Source organism: Neolamprologus multifasciatus, chromosome 9 (assembly GCF_963576455.1).
Source record: "Neolamprologus multifasciatus chromosome 9, fNeoMul1.2, whole genome shotgun sequence".
Lineage (NCBI taxonomy): Eukaryota > Metazoa > Chordata > Actinopteri > Cichliformes > Cichlidae > Neolamprologus > Neolamprologus multifasciatus.
In genome coordinates, this window is record NC_140447.1 from 25,125,847 (window position 1) to 25,148,620 (window position 22,774).

The following is a 22,774-nucleotide window of genomic DNA, read 5'->3' on the forward strand; positions in this document are numbered from 1 at the left end:
ATCTATTTGAAAGAGTGAGTCTAAACACACACAAAAAAATAATTTTATGTGCTGCAATGTGCAGAAAATAGGTTTAAATGTTAAACAAATTTCTTCCAGTCAGAGAATGTTGCATATAATTAAATTTTTGCTTGATGCATAACGTTAAAAGATTAAAACTAATAAAACAAGTTTTAAAAAGAGACTTTTCCATTTGATTACATTTTGTATGATGGATTATGTAGAAAAAGTAGAATTGGGCTGAAAGATCTATCGCTTTATCACCTATTCAGGTTGTAAATCGTGTTTTTAAAAAGTAACTAAGTAACTAAGTAATTAATTACTTTTGAAAATAAGTAATCAGTAAAGTAACAGGATTACTTTTTTGGGGAAGTAATCAGTAATTAGTTAGTGATTACTTTTTTCAAGTAACTTGACCAACACTGGTTATCAATGTCACTGAAGGAAGCACAGCTGCAAAGTTACAGCAGAGCAAAGAGCACCACAGTCACAGTAATTTGCATGCACTCGGTCGTTGATGCTGAAAATGCAAAAATATGTTTTTATGCTTGCTTCTAATCTGCTGCTGAGTCTTTTTTTTTCTACTGAGCACACATTTAAAAAATGGTTTTATTTGTAAGACAGTGTCAGGCCTCATGTATCAAGTTTCAGAGCGCTAATGTGCAGCTGTCACGGCAACACCAGGCAGTAAAATAATGATTTTCTGCAGCGTCGCCTTCTCACTGTATTGCCTTTTTCTGTTATTCATATATACATACATACATACCTACGTGTGTATATGACATAGACAGAGTTGATAACCACCATTGTAAAATATGTTATCTCTGACTGGGGTTTTTTGTTTTGTCAAGCCAGCTATTGCAAAAAAAGCCCAGCTGTGTTGAACTTGCTTTGTAGTACACCCTACCAAACAGCAGATAAATGAGGCTGTTGTGCTCACAGTTAGACTGCGTTCCTGAGATGACCATATTAAGGATATCAACTCTCACTGACATCAGTCGGAGCCAAGATTAGAAAAAATCTGTGGGAGGATCTTACATTTTTACACGGATTGCTTAGTACATCAGTAATACATCAGTATTTCACACTTTTCTATCTTTAGCATTAGCATCTAACACTGTAACTGTTTATGACTGAGAATAGAGAAAAACATAGAAGCTTCCTGTCAACTGATTATCAAAGTAGATATGCAGCAGCTCTAGTCTTAGACATTCACCGGTTTCAATTTCATTTCAGTCTTGGAAGAAAAGTATTGCAGATGTTTAAAACCTGCGAGTTCGCAGAGGTATAAAGTCTTAATTAAAGGCTTCGCTGTGCTTTAAATGAAATACTTGTTAGATTGCCTAAATGCCTTCTGTCATTTGTCATGACTACAAATGCAGTTTGTATGAACAGAGGAAAGGCTGCATGAAAAGGATACACGCAGCCAACCTGCTATTTTTACTGCTTAGAACACTCAAAATATCAAGGTAACGTGATTCGTCGATTTCTGAGTTTTCCCACCTCGTGACTATTGTTACTTTTCTTGTTCACATAATTACAATTTTCCTGTGAAGTTAATAATCAAATTGTTTGACTTTACCCCAGACATCCTACCTCATGCAACCCTCCAATTTGAGACTGCACTGGCAGTGAGAGTACACTAGCTGGTGACCCCCGTTCATGAGGTTGGGGTTCTTTTGCTAACATTCACCTCACAAGCGAAAGGTCACCGGTTCACACGCTAGCATGCAACCCATGCTGGTTATGAGCCTGGATAAATGGGAGGGTTGTCTGGTGTAAAAATCTGTGCTAAGCCAAATATGCACACCAATCTGCTGAGAGCAACTCTTTCATTGACCTGCAGCTAACAATCACCTCATTTTTGTGAAGCCTGAATATCAAGGGTCACAGCTGCCAAAGTGAAACTCAGAGAAAGAAAACTGTTAGGGCAAAAAAACCACAGTTACCCAGGCAGTACTGATGTTCTAGTATATAGCCAGGGTTTCATTTTCCACAGAATTATATTGCAGCTCTAACTTGTAGATGATGTATGTAAAAGATATCTTTGACAAATTCTACTATAATCTAGCTTTAATGTTCACAGCAGATACATTTAAGACTGTATAGAAAATAATGCCAAACACTGAATGTCTGGAACTGCGTTGCAGTTAAAAATGAAGCCTTTACATCCAACAATTTATCATTTTTTGTAACATCTTATCCAACTTAGGATCACAGGGGGATGCTGGACTCTATCCCAGGTACACAGGGTGAACGGTGGGATATTCCTTAGACAAGTCTCCAGTTCTCACATCTAGAACCATTGCCAAGTTAGAACCATCAATTAACCTAACAAGCATGCATTCAGACTGTGGGAAGAAACCCAGAGGAGACCGACATAGGCTGTAGCTCCACACCAAAAGGACCCAACTAAGCAGGAGCTTCAAACTCAGAAACTGAAAACTGCACCGCTGTGCTGCCTCACTGCATTTGAAATGATTGAGGAAGATGTAAAACAGGCCTTTCACTTGTGGAAAAGAACTCACTGAATCTAAGAGATTTCAGAGTAGAAAATCACCTCCATATACCCTGTTAGCACTGAGGTGGAGAGGCAAATAGACAGTTTCATTCTTTCTTTCATTTCCCTCTCCATTCCCTTTCATTTCTTAGTAAAACAGCTTTGAAACTAACACATACACAAACCGAGTCCCAAAATGCCTTTTGTGGCTCGGTTTGTGTATGTCTCTCTTAAACCAAGCTCTGTTTCCTACTTTACCTTTTGCTGCGCTTGTTTTAAAACAGGCAAAATGTACAAAACTGCGAACAAGCTAAAACGTCTCAAAAACATGACACAGCAGCTGTTGTGTTATATCAAACAAAATGGAACAAGCAGCAGTAGAAAAACTGGCATTGCATTTTTCTGTGCAGACTAAAATAAATCTGTGCTCCCTACTCACAGACTTTAAAGAAGGAAACCACCGTTGATAGTGTGGCAAAGAAAGCTGTTTAGGGCTTTTGGAGTGCAGCCCAAAACCTATAATTTTAAGTAGGAACGTGTGCGGTTATTGATCGGGGAATAAACGTGTTGAAGAGTGTCTGAGCTGTCGGCAGGCCATGAAGAGTGATGGTAGCATTGGGATGAGAGTTTCCTGAGAGTCTACAGCCAATAATTTCAAACTACCTTCTGTGTACTCCCATAATTCCCATAAATATAGCCTTTAATCATATCACTATATATATCTATAGGCTCTTTATAGTTATGGTTACTGACAGTATCCAGCAGTAGAAATGAGTGAGCAGAAAAGTCACAGTATGACAATAGAGAGGAAGAAATAATAATACATAAAGACAGGATGTGACTTCATTTTCTGTAAAGACAATGCCAAATAATTCTGCACATTACAGCATTTTATTTTTTATTTGAAAATAAAAAATAAAATAAAACAAATATTTAAAAAGTATAAAGTGACATTTGCTCTGACACGTTTTGGTGTTTGGTGCAAAACCTACAATTACTTAGTATTTAGCTCATCACCTTACAAACAACACAATGCTACCCCTGCCTGGTAATTACAGAATGCTGACGCATGTGCGACCACCCTTTGTCCCTACCTTTCATAATAAAAGCCCTTATCATATACCCATACGCGGTATATGATAAGGGCACTATTGTTTGGTCACTAGGCAACAAGATAACATCATGAGACATCATGCATAATTGAAGTTTTGTTGATACAAATGAAATGACATTCATGCTATAAAACTGCATAAATTATAATATATATATTTTATCATTTTATTGTGCATAAAACCTACTAATGGGTCAATTTAAGTGATGGTACGTGGTTGCTAGGCATCATATGGTATCACAATATGGGATGTCAAGTTTGTTTTTTCAGCTCCTGCTTGTGTACGATGAGTTCATGGCCACACACACAGATTAAATGAAATATAGTAAGATACATGTTTAAAAATGCTATTTTAAAGAATGGAAACTAAATGAAGCTACTAAAATAGATTAAAGATTATGAAATATAGTTTTTATGTTGACCAAATAAATTTTTATCATTTAAAACATACAGAACTGACTTAAAGGGACAGTTCACACCCACAATTAAACTGTTGGTGCAGGTAGCCCTCCTCTAAATATATCAGGAGCATGCAGCTAGCTAACATTACAGCTGAGAGGGGGAAGCCATCCTGTCATCTGACAAGCACAGGGAGAGGTGATTTGGCAGAAGGATAAAAGTTCCTGTATATCTTGTCACATCAAAGTGAATGTTTTTTTTTAAATTATTTATTAATTTCTTTAGAATAAAAGTGACATTTTTCAAATATCATCTTTTAATTGATTTATTTTTTCTTGGCGCTTTGACAAAGTGCTTTTTTGACTCCATTATTTTTAAGAGAAGGCAGACATCTCTGTATCCATTATCTCTGAAATTGTTACGTTCAAACCAAAACTCTCTAGATGGGGGTTAAAAACGTGCACATTTAATTTTACATGTAATATTAATTCAGTTATGAAGAATAGGTGTATATAAATGTGTTTGCATTATTTTTATCCCATCACTCTAAAATGTATTACAGCTAAATCCATTCCAATAATTAGGAAGCTATTCGAACCCATAAAAGTAGGTCTTAAGTTGTCTGAAGCGCTTGTGTTGAAGGCACCTGTACTTCTTTTTAGTTTCTTGAAGAAGACCTCTAATCTGAAAGGTGCTCTTATCTTTAGTTCTAAAAGCTCCTGGAGAGTCCCGGGTGTTTAAAAGCTTTAGCACTTCTTCTTGTTTGGGTCCTTTTTTGACCATTTAAACTGATTGGAATCCTTACTTTTGGAATCGGAGGCTGAAGGTGAAGGTTGTGATCCCAGTAGTAGGTTTTGGAACAAATGTGAGTGTGGCTCTTGCGAGCAACCTTGATAATGTGCTTGTCTATTGCAGGTCTGGATGACTGCTTGCAGCAGTATGTGTGTGTCTTTGAGCGCGGAGGTGTTTGTGGGGAGCGGCTGCTGAGGATTAGCCACGCCGAACTTGAGGAGCTGGGAGTCTCTCGCATCGGACACCAGGAGCTCATTCTGGAGGCTGTCGACTTGCTCTGTGCCCTGGTGAGTTTGTGTGTTCTGTTCTGTGCTTCACTGTAGTGCTGAGCTCTCATTAGCAGTCTCTACAGCTGCAGCTTTAATGTATGCCGCTGCCAGTAATGTGTTAGTGTCCTCCGTTAAACCCTGGCATTTCCTAATTGTCCCTATCTCACAGTAAAAACAAATAGCCTCGTTTTGAACATTCAGAGTTTGAAATTAATGCCATGAATACTTTTTTGGCTTGAGAAACATGAATTTATGTTTATCACAAAAAATGATTCAGCGTTAGCAACCTCCTTTTTCAACATCAGGTGTACAAAGCAAGCAACACTGAAACTAAGGTGGCAATATATGAATAATACAAAATGAGTTACAAATAAGTCATTCAAATGAGGACAGCAAAAATAAAGTCAAATTAAGATGATTAGTATATCCAGTGTTTTTAGATGTAAGATTATAAGGAAGATAAAACCTGAAACACAATGAAACCTGTTTAGGAAGAGTACATCTTAAAAAGAGGAAAAATAATTTTCCTCAAATACCAAAATAGTAAATTGGGCAAACTGTTAGTTTAGCCAGACCATTAAGTTATCCATGTCATCTCAGCCCACTGATACCCTTCTACACACCAAATTGATGGGTGTGGCTATTTTAGCTGCTTTAGTTTTCAGCCCGCCCTCCACTCCAGCTCCTGCTTTTCTCACTGTATCTGACTGAATCTGTGCTGCATGTGTTGTCATTAATCTCTGCTCTGTGCTACGTGAGGTTCTTCCTGCTGCGCTCCTGCTTCTGACTTCCCATGTATGCACATTAAGGGTAGATCCATACTGCGAAACCGAATTTAACGCAGAGCAAAACAACAGTCGTTATGTAGCACTCTCGACTGAACTGAACTGAACTTGTCACCCTTCTCTGTGCAGTGCTTTTGTCTTCACTGCGTTGTGTGCTGTTTGCTCCACATCTCTGACATCTCCAGTCAATAAATCTGAATTAAAGTTCCTACAAGCAGATTTTAACATGAGGGCAGAGCAGAATGAAAATGACTTCCAGCAGCCTGGTCACATATTCATTCAGACAATTATTCCAAAAAAGAAAAGAAATCTCAGGAAAACTAGATAAATGTCACGATAATCATCATCATCACCCACTCAGACTGCGTTCTCTGAATAATTCCAACAACCATTTTAGTCATTGTGAGTCATTCATATCCATCATTTTAGTCGCCTCCATCGTGGAAGACAATAAAAAACAAAATGGAGCTTATTTTTTTTTACAATAAAACTCACCAATATGCAGCAGAATCGTAATAAAAGCTGGCAAACCTGCTGACAAATAATTTGTATTCATGAAGGTTCGCTGTTCGTGTTTATATCTTTGTTTACATCTAGAACTCGGGGCTGGAGACAGAGAGCGTCAGGACTCTGGCTCACAAGCTCGGCGCCTCGGCCAAGAACCTGCAGAACTTCATTTCTGGACGGCGCCGGAGCAGCCAATCAGAGAGCAGGAGCTCGCGGCGCCTCCCCAATGATCTGCTGACCTCTGTGGTCGACCTCATCACCGCCGCCAAGAGCCTGCTGGCCTGGCTGGACAGGTGAATATACTCTCTAAATTTGTCTTTGCGCACAGACGCGGTGTGTTTATCCAAAGGAGAGATGGTGCAGGTTGGTGCTTTAGTTGTACAAACAGATTTTACGATTTACCCTTTGTGGTGTGCCATAGGGTATATGCTCAAAATCTGAGGATTTCCATGCTTGCAGACTGTTTGTGTTATTCAACGATTCACTTGTATGACAGCAGATCTAGTCATGCGAGAGATAAAAATGTGAACTACGTCAAACTTCAGATTTTAGCCAAGGCGTGCAGCTCTTTGAAACCTAAATCAAATCAATATTTGTCTTTGCAACAAGACCAATTCTCCTCGGTACACTTGGTAGGTGATGTTTTTCCGAGACTCTTCTGTGAGTTTAGGCTGTCTCAGTGTCTTCTGTCTGATCCTCGCCATCATGGAGCCTGATCCCAGCCTGTGATGTTGAGATCTGGGCCAGACCACCTGTTGCAAGACTCAAGTTATCAGACACCACCCCGCTGCTACTGTCTCGGTTTGGATTTGTTTATTAGCACAAAAATAGATAGAAAACTCGTTCTGAGTACGATCTTCTGTCATAATAAAGGCTGTTCAAATTAGGATTGTTCAATATGTCCATGATGAAAAAATTAACAGTGTTTATATAGGGCGATTAACACCACATGCTACAGGCACTTATACTGTGCAATGCACTGTTACAATGCTTTTAATTAGGGCCCTCCATGAACATAACTCAATAAATTTGTCTATTACATTTATTAAAACGGGACCCAGAGAGCTCAGAAGGCTTTGCAGTGATATTTTGATGAGATGACACACTGTATTGACTTAAGTTAAGAAAGTCAATAAGCCTTCAGTGGTCAGTCACTAGATATTTTGGGTTTGCTCAGCTTTTGTTCTACATTATTTGATCAAATTACTTTGAAATAAATGTCAAAATATCAACATTAAATATGGATTTGTTTTACAGTGTAGGCAGAATTGGGTGCTCTGACTGGGGTCTCAGAAGATTTCTGCAGATGCATTTGCATTAAAACATAATAAAACACTGATTAAAATACAAGAGAATGCAATGATTCAAAATAGCTGGGAACAAAGTGATTTACAGAGTGATGAAAACTTGGAAAAATACATGAAATGTAATATAATTAAATCACATATGATTAAAAAAGTACCTCTGGGGTCTGTAGGTAAGGTTAATATAAATAAATGAACAAAACAATAATAGTAATTTATGAGTGTTCATAAATTATTTAAACATTTTTTATGTCAGCTTCACATTACAGTGGACCAGTTATGCATATAACCCTGAGGCAGGCTAGAAAGGTATACTGGAAATGACTTGCCCACCATTACTTCTGTGTCTCAAAAGACCGAATATCACGAGAGACTTTAATTTAAATTTTATTTTGTAATTTAACTCACAAATTTAAACTTAAATATTTACTCATCCGTGACATGTAATGTGAAATATTTGCACTGTTTGTACAATGCTGTATGAAAGGAATCTAGTATCTCAGATTATTCAAATATTTCTCATCATGTTTGAGTGAATATAAATACTGTGTATCTAGATCTGGGCAATAAAACAATAAAGATCATTATTGTGAAACAGCTTTTACTTGATAGAAATATAAGATGGGTTAAATGTAAAGTTGAAAGAACTTGTCCATCCATGTTTTGACTGATGAAAAGTAAGGTCAATGATAATGAGAGTAGCACCAAACCAGTCATGTGGTGGAAACAGAGTTATAACCATGTCATATTATGTTGACATAGAGCATAGGAGGAGCAGCCTGCAGCAGCACATGTGCTAATGTTTGCTCTATTGAAGCCGTACACACAAGTACGTTAGGAATGAATGACTGACAAAATTGTCAAGGTCTGCAGGAAGAGCAGACTGAGTCCGATGTGGAAGACCCAAATGCAGATGTCTGGAGACAGAATAATCTTAACAAAAGGCGAGTGGTTCTTTGGCTGATAATCCACAAACAAAAGACTAAGCATTAAATACAAAAATGAAGTGAAAACTTTAAATTACATTAACTAAACTTGGCAAAATACAACGAGATACAAGGAAGTGGGAAACACTGGGAACGTGCTGACAAAGGACACAGGGAGACTGACACAACAGGAGGGTGATTGAGACAGCTGGGAAACACAGCTGGACCAAATTAGACATAATGAGACAGGGGAAGCAAAAGTGAACATGTGGGATGAGGGACTATCAAAATAAAACAGGAAGCACAAACATATTGAGACTAAGACAAACAAGGTTGACACAGAAAAAAGGTAAACAAACATGGGGACATGGCAGACTTAACATGGAGCATACTAAAATAAAAATAAAAATACAGAGATGTGACAAAGGACAGTAGGGCAACACTAAGGGAACTATTAAACCTATCTAAACTAAACTAGATATTCATAATACATTGGAAAAACAATATGGGAATGAGAATAACTAATAAGCAAATATATAAATAGAATCTAGGAACATAAAAAAAAATTCTCAAAGCCTAAAACAATGAAGATGTAACAAAATTCCAAACTAAAGACAAAAACACCATGTCCAAGACCCAGAACCATGACAACAAAAAATGTTCATGAAAACCTGCTGTCAAACAAGAAATACCAAGAGACACAGCCCAAGGCTCAAAAGATGAGGACATTGTTTGAAAAGAAGGATCAGAGCCTCTTTAAAGGCCTTCAAAGAAGCAACGTAGCACACACTGCAAATGGTGTTGCAAACATGTTACCACAAAGACGGGTAGCAGCGTGGCTCATTTTTACCATCTTAAGCAGTGCCATATGCACAGTGCAACACTTTACAGTCCAAGGCAGTTTGTCCAGCACCATCCCTTGTGACAAAAAGTGAAGAGACACTGATAACACAAATGCAACGGCCTACTTTGTTATAAAAGACACGATGCCAGTAAGCACAATCGAACATGTCGAATTTTAGCAGCTGATTAAAGTAATTGACCCCAGTTGCAAAACTCCATGACCATAAAAGGTCATTGCCGAAAAGGCTGGCTGTTCACAGAGTGCCTATCAAAGCATGGTAATGGAAAGTTGACTGGAAGAGAAAAGCGTGGTAAGAAACAAATGTGTAATCAATAAGGATAGCTGCACCCTCAAGAGGACTGTAGAGAAAAGTGGATTCAAGAACTTTAGTCAGAGCATCAAGAGTTACCATGAGCACACGTCTTCAGGGAAAAAAAGCTACAGCTTTCACATTCTTAATTTCAAGCCAGTCTTGAACCAGAGAAAATAGCAGAAGCATTGTGGCATATGGAGAAAAAGAACTGGAGTGCTGCTTAGCGATCCAAAGTCATTTTTCAGATGAAAATAAGCTTTGCTTCTCATTGGGAAATCAATGTCCTAGGGTTGGATGGAAGAGTCAAGAAACTCAGAATCCAAATTTTTTTTAAGCAAAGTGTGATGTTTCAGATGTCTCCGATCTGGTGTCCCATGTCATGTGCTGGTCTTGGTGGTGGTTGGTCCAAAGTCAATGCAGCCATTTGCTTTCAACCTTAATGAAGATGCTGATTTCATTTTCTAGCATGACTTAGCACCCTACCACATTGCCAAATCTACTACAGAATGGTTTTCTGACCATGTTATCACTGTGCATGATTTGCTAGCCAAGTCATCTGTCTTGGACCTCACACAGAATCCATGGGTACTGTCAGGAGGAAGAAACACTCCACTCAATTTAGCTTAAAGGCCACTTTCGAAGCAACATGGACTTTGAGAACACCTGTCAAAAGCCATAGGTATACCTATGATAGGGTATGAAGGATGAGGGGATACCATTGGCTGCCAGCAGTATTTTTAATAATAATTTTTTTAATAATTTTGGATACTGGAGTTCAGATTTTCATGTGCTGTGAACCACGATCATCCAAATTAAAAGTGATGATATTATAATATACTGAGATCTACTTGTGTAATCATAATCTGAAAGACAAAGAAGTGCATTTCAGTTTTTGTAATATGTGATGTAACCTTAACTGAAAACTTAACTTGGTGTCCGTTTGTCCTTATTTTGGGACCTTATGTGCAAATCCAAAAAATCAGTTAATCTAAAAAGAAATGTTTAGGAAAAAACTAAAATAGTGACTGCAGTAACAAATCCTCTCTCACTTCTCTGATTTGTACAAGGAAAGCACCAATCTGCAAAACACAAGCTCCCTCCTGCAGATGTTGGTTGTTGACATCGTTTTTGTGAAATATGTTTGTTTTTTTTGTAAAGGGATAATCTCAGACGTTTTTCGCTCTCACCATGCTTCTCTCCTCACTCTCTTCTGTTGTCTGTCACTTCATTTATTCATGACTCGACACGATCTTCTGCGCACAGCACACACGTAAGCTACACAACTAAAGGTCTTTGACATCGGTTCTTGAAATGCCAGGCACCCACACCTGTCCTCAGGCCAGCTAGGCCACAAAACAAACATTAATGCATAGAGCCTCCGACTCATAGAAACGCCCACGGCCTCGTAAAAACACACACCCACCTCGGCACGCACTGACACGCACTTATGCAAGTGCACACGCGGTCGCCCACGCAAAGTGATGCAATTGAAAATGGCAAAGCGACATTGAGATAGGGGTAGACTCAGCAGAGCTTTCTGTTCTTCAGTTGTGAGATACTGTGCAACAACTCATTTTTTAAGATGTTTTTATCATGCAGATTATACAACAAAAGACAAAAGAACATTTTCCAGGTTTGTGAGGAAACACAAGTGATTTCAAATTGATGACACCGATATGATCCCACTAAAGCTTTATTTTGATGAAATAACATCTTATAAAATTGATCTTTACAGTCAGGAGAGAAGAAATGTGTGAGCAGAATAAGTTTATTTTGTTACTGAAGTCAGACCTTTTTGGTTACTGAAAGTAATGAATTCATTAGGGGATCCTAACAATGTGGAAAAGGTGAGCACATCAGGCTAAAAGCTGCCCTGAATTTGTAACGGCAGGATGGCTTCATCTTATAAGGTGCGCAATAGAAGCAAATTGGTTTAAAATGTGTTAAAAATGAACTTTCATCTCCTTCTGATTGCTGCTTATTAGACCTCTCGGGGACGGGGGAAAAGTGCAGCAGTGGTTCAGCGCTTAGATTGCAAATGTGCAGCAGCTTCTCTCAAAATGACTTAAAAAGACATTTTGCAACCTTTTCATGTATAAAATAACAGAGCGGGTAGAGTACACACAATCTTTTTGCTGCCCCTGATGACTCCATATATGTTTACTTTCCCCTTCCAGGCATAATCTTTACCTGCCTTGATCGATTTCGGTTTCTTTTAAACGCACATTTGAAAGCTCCTCCCTATGAATTTATAACGTGGCCCAGGAAACTGCATTTTAAATGCGAAATATTTTCCCGATAGATTTTAAAAAAACAAGCAAAAACAAAAAAAACAGCATCAGTTCAAGTGTTTCAAATGTATTTATTTATTTATTTATTTTTTGCCAGTTTCGTGAATAAGGAGACTTAGAGGTATGGGGTGTGTTGCTGGGTTGGAGCTGTTAAATACATGCCAAATAATCTATATGCAGGTCATGTTTATAGTGTAACCAAAAAATCCTATACATTTATTATGATATAGGAGAGAATTTCAAATCACACGGATTGTCAGGCAAGGTCTGTCTTGTTACAAGGAGCACTTTTCTTTCTGTGATTTCTTAGCAGATTTATGGCTCTTGAGTTCTGGAGGACAAACATGATGATGACGTTGCATGATGTAGCATGCAGCAAAAAAAATACAGTCGTTAGCTTTGTAGATGGACAAGCAGAGGCATTTTAAGACAAATCACACTGCTCACCTCTGTGGTACGCAGTCATTGTGTCACACACAACAATAGCAGTATGGCAGAGAGGAATCCTCAGTTTATGATTTAATATAGACTATATATCTGAAAGGCCAGAAATTGCCTTTTATTTGAGTTATTAGTGTCACCAATAGGAGCGCTTTGCTACTGATGGGGTCTGTGACCTTACAACAAGCTCACAGTCAATTAATCACAAAAGGGTAGAAGTGATTAACTTAAAAAATAAAGTCACTTGCAAAAATCCCAGAAGCACTACATCCCATTACATAGGCTAATGCCTCTGTCACACAGGCCTAGAAATGGTCAGTGACCTCTGCAAATCCACACGTCACTAAGGAAACAATATGTAATATCCAACTAGTTGGTGATCCTTGGCTGAACTATGTCTCAAAGAGGATGCTGCACCAAAAACCTCCTCATCTGCATTGTGCTTCTCACACTTTCACTGCTTCACAGTTTTTGGTACAGCACCAAAAATCTCTTTGCATTATCTCTTTGCAGTCATTTTCACATTTCAACATATTTGACACAGCAACCAATTAACAACCAATTAGGGAATACACATTCGGTGAAACTAGTGGTTAAGGTACACTACAGTGAAATATGGATGGCAACCTCAGTGTGACTAGGAAAATCTGGTGGTTGCATTGAATTTCTCTGCAATAGCTGCAGTGATCAGCTGGTTGCCCAGTTCTTTCAGTCAGATTGACAGGGCTTCAATAGTTATTTCCATATGATTTCTAGACTAATTGCAAACAATCTCAGTCAGTTGAGTCGGTGAGCACATCTCATCTGTGATGCGTCTCTTTGGAATCGGGGACTTGTTTCAGCTGGTTGGTTGCCATCTGATTGTATTTTGGTTATAGTTGTATGTAAAAACAGATCCCTAAACAGTGTCATTGTAGAGGAATTTTTGAATATTTGTTAAAACCTATGACGTTCTGGCTAGACTCTGGAACGTAAGTAATAAATGTGAATTTCTGTGGATGTAGATGGAAACAGACTGCATGTAACTGCCAATTTGAACACCTTCAGTTTCGGTTTACACTAACAGCAAATTAATTCTTCCTCCCTTCACCCTCAACCAGCTTTGGCAGATCTACGCACCTCTCTGAGCCTGTGTATGTTGGAGGTTTCTTCCTGTTAAAAGGGAGTTTTTCCTTCCCACTGTTGCCAAGCGTTCGCTCATAGGGGTTTTCTGATTTTTGGGGTTTTCTGTATTATTGTAGGGTCTGTATGTTGCAATATAAATCATCTTAAGGTGACTATTGTTGTTATTTGGTGCTATTAATAAAATTGAAGTGAATTGAAAATTGAATTAAACTAATTCCATCTAATTGCTGTCTTATTTTGAACACTAAATTCACTTTAAGGGGACCAACTTATTATGGATGGCTGGCTCCTGTCTTCTAAATCATAATTTCAAAGGCAACAAGATGGCAGTTTCAATCTGTTGGTTAATTCTGGTTGTGTCACAGTGTCCTACCAGAGTATTCCCTAGTGTGGTTTAGCATAAGGAAACAAAACCACTCAAAGATGGCCTGCATACTAAATAAAAGCATCCTTCAAAAAACAGACAGGTGCAATCAAACATTGAAGGTTAAATGACAAATTCAAATTCATAGAGGAAAATAAGGGAAAAGTCTTTCTGAAATGAAATGAAGACAGAAAAGAAAGTTTCTTGTAGAAATATAAATGATAAGAGTATAAAATGCTTTGGGTGATATAAACAGGAGGAATGCTAGATTCAGTCTGTCAAGCTACGGGCTATAGAGATGTCCATTTTAGTTTACCCTATATTTACTTCACTTTTGAAAGTTTGCCAAATTAGCTTCTAGCAGTTCTAGTTTGCAGTGAATCCAGATCCAGAAAACTATAACTGGATTATTTTCAAAACTGATGATTCTCAGGCGCATCCTGGAGTCAAAAGCATCATCCTTTTTTGTGTGTTTTTTTTTTATTACTTACATTTATTTGCAGCTAGCTCTGAGGTCAGCATCCTTAGGAAGATCTATTTAAACTGAGTTTAAAAATGTCTATATCCTGTTAGTCTTTTGAGATATGACGGAGTTAGACTTTAAGAATAGTAAGTTTGGAAGGTTGGACTACAAATAAAGGCTGCACATTTTATCTTTATCTGTACTACACCTTAGTACCAAGTGTTTACAATGTAGCTATTAATGTATAGACAGTTGTAACTGGATTTTCAAACATGAAAGAAAACTTAAAAACATTGGAATTCTACCGCAAATTCCTCAGAAGGACGAGGGATGTCTTCATGCAAAGATTTATGGATGTAATGCAAACATATTTGGGCCATGTGGCTTTGCCTCATTTATCTTTTTTTGTTTGCTTTTTGGACCTTTGGGGTTTTAGTAAACTCGAGGTACCCTACACTGTAGCATCATCATAGACTCTATTTGGGGTAAAAACTGTTGTTTGAGGACTGGGGCCTGGTGGTTAGCAAACAGTCTGCATAGCCTTAGGTCTTGCATATATATATAGCACTCAGCCTCAATACTGATGACCCAAATCACACACACCACAGATAAATCATACACTAGAGGCTGTGGCCGAATTTTAATCTGGGTCTTTAGAACAATGAAGGAAGTGTGCATTTTTCCGTTCACTTCATTACGTTGTACGTGCAACCCATATGTCATCAATGTGCACTAACATTTATAGTACTGTACGCTCCTTGGATTTGTCTCTCTGTGTATGTGGATGTACAGTGGGGCAAAAAAGTATTTAGTCAGCCACCGATTGTGCAAGTTCCCCCACTTAAAATGATGACAGAGGTCAGTAATTTGCACCAGAGGTACACTTCAACTGTGGGAGACAGAATGTGAAAAAAAAATCCATGAATTCACATGGTAGGATTTGTAAAGAATTTATTCGTAAATCAGGGTGGAAAATAAGTATTTGGTCAATAACAAAAATACAACTCAATACTTTGTAACATAACCTTTGTTGGCAATAACAGAGGTCAAACGTTTACTATAGGTCTTTACCAGGTTTGCACACACAGTAGCTGGTATTTTGGCCCATTCCTCCATGCAGATCTTCTCAAGAGCAGTGATGTTTTGGGGCTGTCGCCGAGCAACACGGACTTTCAACTCCCGCCACAGATTTTCTATGGGGTTGAGGTCTGGAGACTGGCTAGGCCACTCCAGGACTTTCAAATGCTTCTTACGGAGCCACTCCTTTGTTGCCCGGGCGGTGTGTTTTGGATCATTGTCATGTTGGAAGACCCAGTCTCGTTTCATCTTCAAAGTTCTCACTGATGGAAGGAGGTTTTGGCTCAAAATCTCACGATACTTGGCCCCATTCATTCTGTCCTTAACACGGATCAGTCGTCCTGTCCCCTTGGCAGAAAAACAGCCCCATAGCATGATGTTTCCACCCCCATGCTTCACAGTAGGTATGGTGTTCTTGGGATGCAACTCAGTATTCTTCTTCCTCCAAACACGACGAGTTGAGTTTATACCAAAAAGTTCTACTTTGGTTTCATCTGACCACATGACATTCTCCCAATCCTCTGCTGTATCATCCATGTGCTCTCTGGCAAACTTCAGACGGGCCTGGACATGCACTGGCTTCAGCAGCGGAACACGTCTGGCACTGCGGGATTTGATTCCCTGCCGTTGTAGTGTGTTACTGATGGTGACCTTTGTTACTTTGGTCCCAGCTCTCTGCAGGTCATTCACCAGGTCCCCCCGTGTGGTTCTGGGATCTTTGCTCACCGTTCTCATGATCATTTTGACCCCACGGGATGAGATCTTGCGTGGAGCCCCAGATCGAGGGAGATTATCAGTGGTCTTGTATGTCTTCCATTTTCTGATGATTGCTCTCACAGTTGATTTTTTCACACCAAGCTGCTTGCCTATTGTAGATTCACTCTTCCCAGTCTGGTGCAGGTCTACAATTCTTTTCCTGGTGTCCTTCGAAAGCTCTTTGGTCTTGGCCATGGCGGAGTTTGGAGTCTGACTGGTTGAGGCTGTGGACAGGTGTCTTTTATACAGATGATGAGGTCAAACAGGTGCCATTCATACAGGTAACGAGTGGGGGACAGAAAAGCTTCTTACAGAAGACGTTACAGGTCTGTGAGAGCCAGGGATTTTCCTTGTTTGAGGTGACCAAATACTTATTTTCCACCCTGATTTACGAATAAATTCTTTACAAATCCTACCATGTGAATTCATGGATTTTTTTTTTTCACATCCTGTCTCTCACAGTTGAAGTGTACCTCTGGTGCAAATTACTGACCTCTGTCATCATTTTAAGTGGGGGAACTTGCACAATCGGTGGCTGACTAAATACTTTTTTGCCCCACTGTATGTGTGTGCCGTCATTAGCACCCCATTAGCCGCAGCATGTACCTTATCGTTAACACCTTCTCCATACCTGAATAGTCCATTATGCTTCAGTGTGACAAGAGGTTCATTTATAAACATTGTATTGGCACAAAGAGGGGCTTTAGAAGCTCGTCTCTCACAGGAAAAAAAAAATAGGTTTTTATAAAAACAAACTTGATAGCAGAGTGTGCACACTTTAGTGGAAACTATGACCAAGCATACAGACATGTGGGAGACATTGGGAATTGACAATGCCAGTGGCAAAGTAGCTTAATGAATCCAAAGTGGCCTAATAGCTCATCTCGCACAATTTATTTCTTTCAGACCAAAACCAGATTAAAAAAAGAAAGAACATCCATGTCTAAATTGTGCTTTTTTTGTTTGTTTATTTCTAAAACCTGAGCTGAAATGAGAAATAGTCATTATAAGGTGTGTAAATCGGTGCACTCAGAACAAGATGGCCTATTTACCTGGTTCACTAACGCACTTTCTGTCTTTTGTCCACTGCTGCTGTGTCCTCTTTCTTTAGAGAAAGTGCATTACTGTTCAGTCCCCTGAAACCTACCTGCAGTGGTTTGGATTGCATACTCGCAGCAGAGACATATTCATATTCAAATAACAAACTCTTTTTTTTTCTGTTCTTGAACTTTTCTTTTATTATTGGGTATGTTTCGGTTAATGGCTGTAGTTAAGTATGAGGTTTGAGCATAGACTGCATCTAAATGACAGAGCTTCTGCAAAGTGAAACCAATGCAGGAGTGCCTTCATTCTGCATTGTTCTTTAACAGAGGGTGACTCCTCTGATTGCAACTCATTTATTCTGTAAATTAGGGTTTAATCTAGAGTGAAATAGATGAGAAAGTAGGGCATGTTTTACTATGAAACTGCAACATCCCTCAGTTTTTGTCAGATATGCCACTTGATCGTCATGTCTAGTTTCAAACACCAAGATGGCAACTAATTGGTTATGTCCATCTAAAAAGCCAAGAGTATGTGCAGGCCAGTTCCTTGGGAAGTGACAATGACAGTGGTGGAGTCTTCAGCTCTGCTTCAACAATCCACCCCCACATGTTCTGCCATGTCACCTATCCAGCGTTCAGTCCAGGCATCCATTTATGGTTTTCCAAACCAGTGTTTGTAAGTCCTCTAAGGAAGCTAACCACAAATTAACTCTTTATGGCTCCAGTTTTCAACTTCTTAAAACCTCTGCACCACCAAAATTGATCTTTATAAATATAAATTAAACAAGTCTAGACTCCCAAAGCTCCTCTATATCATAATTTTTATAACAGCTTAACAGTGCATAACCCTGTCCTTCTGACAGTAGTAGTGAATTACATACAAGATAACAGGATAGTATTTGCATAAACAATTTGGCTTTTTAAATATAGATTTAATGATTTTTTTTTAATACTATGAAGTGATGGAGCATTGATGGTTGTCGTGCGGCACAAAGTCAGTAATTGCCAATTGGTAATGGGTTAATTGAGCCAAAAAAACAGACATTCTGTTTTGAGCTTCATAAATATGATACTTTGCCACTTTTCTCTGCTGCTTGTCCTGGCAAAACGATTTGGTTTTAGATTTGGTGGATTTAATTACCAGCAAGCCTTCAAGCTGTACCACTATCTAACAAGCCAGGACACATACAAGCCTACTGGCTGCCAACAAGAAGAAAGGACTGGTGCTGATTTTGATTCGTTCAGTAACGAAGAGATGGAGACTGAGGCGGGGAAATGAGGACTGGCTGAATTAAGATTTGAAAACCACTCTGAGACAGATGGCAACATGTGGTCAGTGTATCTTACCATTTCTGATATTCAACAAACAAAACAATCAATTCACCTTTGAAGAATAATCAATAAAGTGGAAACGTTGTGAGTACGGTTGTGAACCTGTACCAAAGATGAAGCCACCACATCACAATAAAACTCTTCTTTTTGTTCTTCTTTTTCCTTATTTGCTCCAAACAAACACAACAAAAAGGAAAAACAACATACTCTCCTTACAAATTTGTAAGGTAATAATTACTTTCATTGTCGTAAAGTTAACAGGTATGTACAGAGTGGGGGCATGGGGTGGCACCAGCCCCAGGGAACTTTTGCTCCCTACATTTTAGATGTAAACATTGTACTTTGTATTCCAATTTACTTTGAAGCTTTTTTTTTTATTTTTTTTTTTAAACATTTTCAATTAGATCTTGTGTATATAAATAAATACAAGATTAACATGAGGATGACTGCATAAAAATTAGCACATTTTTGTGGGTCTCCTGCAATACTTGTGTCCCACTCTACTATATCGATTCCATTATAGTCCACTGTTAGGTGATGTCCTAATTTATCAAGATATTCAAGTTTTAAGGCAAGGCATTATAATTATATGTAGTTTTCATGAAATGAAAATGATAAACATATAAATGAGTAAAAGTACATAAAATGGGTCATTTTAGCCCATTGGTAGGTGGTTGCTATGAGATAAAGATAAAGAACCTTCAGGGACATAAAATCTACCTGTGTGCCAGTTTTGGTTGTTCAGCTTCTCATTGTATGGCAAATGCATTGATGCCAAGTAATCAATTATGTTTAAAAAAATATAATGTATGTGATTCTACGATTCTTAAAAAGGGTCATTTGATAACTTTTAATTTTACATATTAAACATAACACTACACATATTTTGATCTTAAAAACTGTTGTTAGTTTCCCACTTTGCAAAATATTTTTTCCAATGTAAAAGAATTTCCTGTCTCTTGTCTGGCCAGTTTCATGTAACAGCATGTGCATTAGAGCACAGGGTTGCACATAAGCCTGAATAGTGCCCAGTGTTTTTTTTGTTTTGCTTTTACACCTTTTTTTATCCATTGCATTTATTCATAGTAATAAATAATAATAATATTGCAGTCGGCCAAAATCCAAAATAATTATTGTTTTACACCAAAAACTAACTTTAAAATCCCCCCCCCCCCCCACATATTATAGATGACATTGTTAATCAATTAGTCAATTTAAAAAAGGCCTTTTCAATTTTCGATTCAATAAACTACATCATTGTAGCCTCTTGTAATTATAGATTTTATTAGATTTTATTATTTACTGATGGTTAACAGACCAAACAAACTCCAGTTACATTTAAAAATAATAATAATAATTGATTAGTCAATAATGAAAATAACTGCGATTAGCAGCAGCTCGAGCCTCACAGATTTTTGGTTGTGCTTTATGTTCACCGAGTGCACAGATTCATTTACCATTGTGTTTTAAAGCAACTCCCTCTCTCTCACTAATTAAAGGGATTCTTACATGCGTGTCTGTGTTTGAGTCTAGTTTGTGGCGTGTCTCCCTCCCCTCCCCGTAACAATGCTCCTGTCCATCTCCTCTGCACATCATCTAATGCTGCAGGAACATTATAAGACATACTGCTGTGTTATCTTTCCCCCCCAGGTCTCCCTTTGCTGCAGTGGCAGACTACTCAGTAACCCGAAATAATGTCATTCAGCTCTGCCTGGAGCTCACCACCATTGTACAGCAGGTGTGTGGAATTGTTTGTGTGTGTGTTTTGAAGGCTTATAGCTCTTATTCCCCGCCACTTGAAGTGTGCGGCAGAGGGTAGCTGCTGTGCCATATCCCTAAAGAGCGGTGTGTCTGTGTGGGTGTGATGCAGCAGCCTCAGCCTCTGCATCCTTGAGCGAGAGTCAATTCTTTGCTATTTATGTCCTTTACAGTCTGTCTTATGTATGACTGGTGTGTGTATATAAATAAAAGATAAGTGTGTCTGTTTGTGTGGGCGTGTTTTTATTTGTCAGCGGTAGGGGTACAGTAATGTGAGCCCTAGACTGTATACGGAGGTAGTGTAGCAGCATGTGCAGCATGAGATGGTGAGTGTTTGCAAGACAGGATGTACTGCTTGCGCTACATTAAATTTCTCTTGTCCCGTAGGACTGTACGGTGTTTGAGACGGAGAACAAAATCCTTCATGTGGTGAGTTCTGCTTCCTCGGCCAGCTGTCGCTTATTTACTTTGTGTTGATGGGCAGCATCCTGTTTTTCTTTTTTTTCTTTCCACATCCCCCTCATAACTGCTGATAAAACACACACACAAACACAGAAGCAAATGCTTCACAAACTCCCTGCCAGAGACAATCGGCAACATCACTTTTTTTTTCTTTTATGGAGCTATAGCCTGGACTGTCAGCTTAGCCAAGTGTAAAGATTTGAAACAGTAGGAAACTGCTAGTGAATCTCTGTAAAATGTTCAAAAGAATATTAACATCACCTGAAACAGTAACCTCCTGTGTGACTGTCGCCACAGAATACTTACATAACAAAGTTCATTTTTCCATATTTAAGGCACTACTCTTAAATTAGTGATTAAGGAGCTTTTAAAGTTAAAGCTTTAGTCTTATGACAATGGTCATGTTTAACCTAAAAAACACTCCATTGCCATAGAAAGCTTTATCTAGGTTTTGATTGCTAAAATTTCACTTAAACCTACTGTTTAAAAGAAAGTGCCCATTTGTAAACCTCTTTTTATACATCTACTGTTCAATAAAACTAAGAGCACACCTGAACAGCTTAAATTTTTGGTGCAAGTTTGAATCCAGCCCTCAACTGGCTGATGTGGCTTCCAGAGACTGTTATGTCATGTTGTTCACTGGATGTCATTTCAATTTTTTTCCCCCATCAAGTTCACATGTCTTGATTTCAGGAAGCGCTCCTACACAAATACATTTTAAGTATTTGCTATACTCTAAGACTTTAGTTAATGAAGCATAACTTGTGAACTAATCCAGGCAGACAACCGGCAAAACATAATTAAAAACACCTAAATATTTGCATTTTGGTTTGTATGTCCCTCCTCTCATTTCAAAAACTGTCTTTCCAATCTACTTCCTACTTTTTGGGTATATTTTACGGACATGAATTGGTGCAATGCTAAATCTGAGGATGGTTAGATTAATGGTTTCCATTACTTTAGCTGAACACAGTTATGTTACCAGAATTTCTCCTGCAGCGGCGGATGACTGCTCTACTCTGTATGTAGAGGGAGGGGCACACGTACACATATTTTGGTGAAGATATTTATTGACATTAATTCATATTCAGTCATTTTATCCAAAGTTTGACCATCACAGCTAAGTGCATAACCTTTGTACCGACTCTCATTTAAACCTAATTCTAAATTTGAGAGTAAAACCAAGCCTCAAACAGGTCCTGTATTATTGCACAATGCTATGTTAAATAACTTTAACCTAATAGTTCTTACAAGAATCTTAATATATTGTTTTACCCAACATGTAAAATATGTAAAATGAAAAACTGAAGACTTGAAGTGACTGAAATAGTAACAAAAAAAAATGTGGTGGAAGAAAAAAAATCTCCTGTTTAATTTAAAGCAATTTAATGTTTTGTTATTTAAAGTTGATTTGTATGTTTCAGAAGTACAGCTTGTTGTATTTTTATGGGAAGAACAAGGCTTAGTTGAGCTTTAGTTCAGTCAAGCTGCCAGCTGCCTCCTGGCTTCAGCTTCATCCTTAATACTGCATTTACACGACACTGGCAGAATGAAAATAACACTGTTCTGACTCAAGTCCAACTGTAAATATACTGTGAGCTTTGGAGTCACATAATTAGAGAAATTGAAATGATCTACTCTTTCTGAATCTAATACTCTGAACGAGCTAAATTGATTGTTTTGATGTTGATACTGAATTTAACTACAGTATTAGAGATTCTTTTCAAACTCTAAACACACATACACATATTAGGTACATTTATAACTGCTTATTCATGTAGTTATTATACAGCTATTATACACACACCACACCTAGATGGATTGGGGCCAAATCATGGTTCAGTATCCTGCCCATGTAGTGGAAAAGTTCAGGATCAATCCACCGACCTTTTGATTGGCAAACAACCCATTC

General features: G+C 38.3%; 1 protein-coding gene across 4 annotated transcripts in view; it reads left to right on the forward strand.

The window, feature by feature from the left end:
• The window catches only part of cnksr2a (connector enhancer of kinase suppressor of Ras 2a), a 111,038-nt gene that overhangs the window by 20,081 nt on the left and 68,183 nt on the right, over positions 1–22,774 (forward strand). For all 4 annotated transcript variants that reach the window (XM_085173274.1, XM_085173275.1, XM_085173276.1 and 1 more), the window contains exons 2-5: positions 4,926–5,089; positions 6,454–6,656; positions 20,293–20,380; positions 20,788–20,829. In XM_085173274.1, coding sequence (XP_085029400.1) covers positions 4,926–5,089; positions 6,454–6,656; positions 20,293–20,380; positions 20,788–20,829 — 497 coding nt within the window. The remainder of the gene's footprint in view (positions 1–4,925; positions 5,090–6,453; positions 6,657–20,292; positions 20,381–20,787; positions 20,830–22,774) is intronic.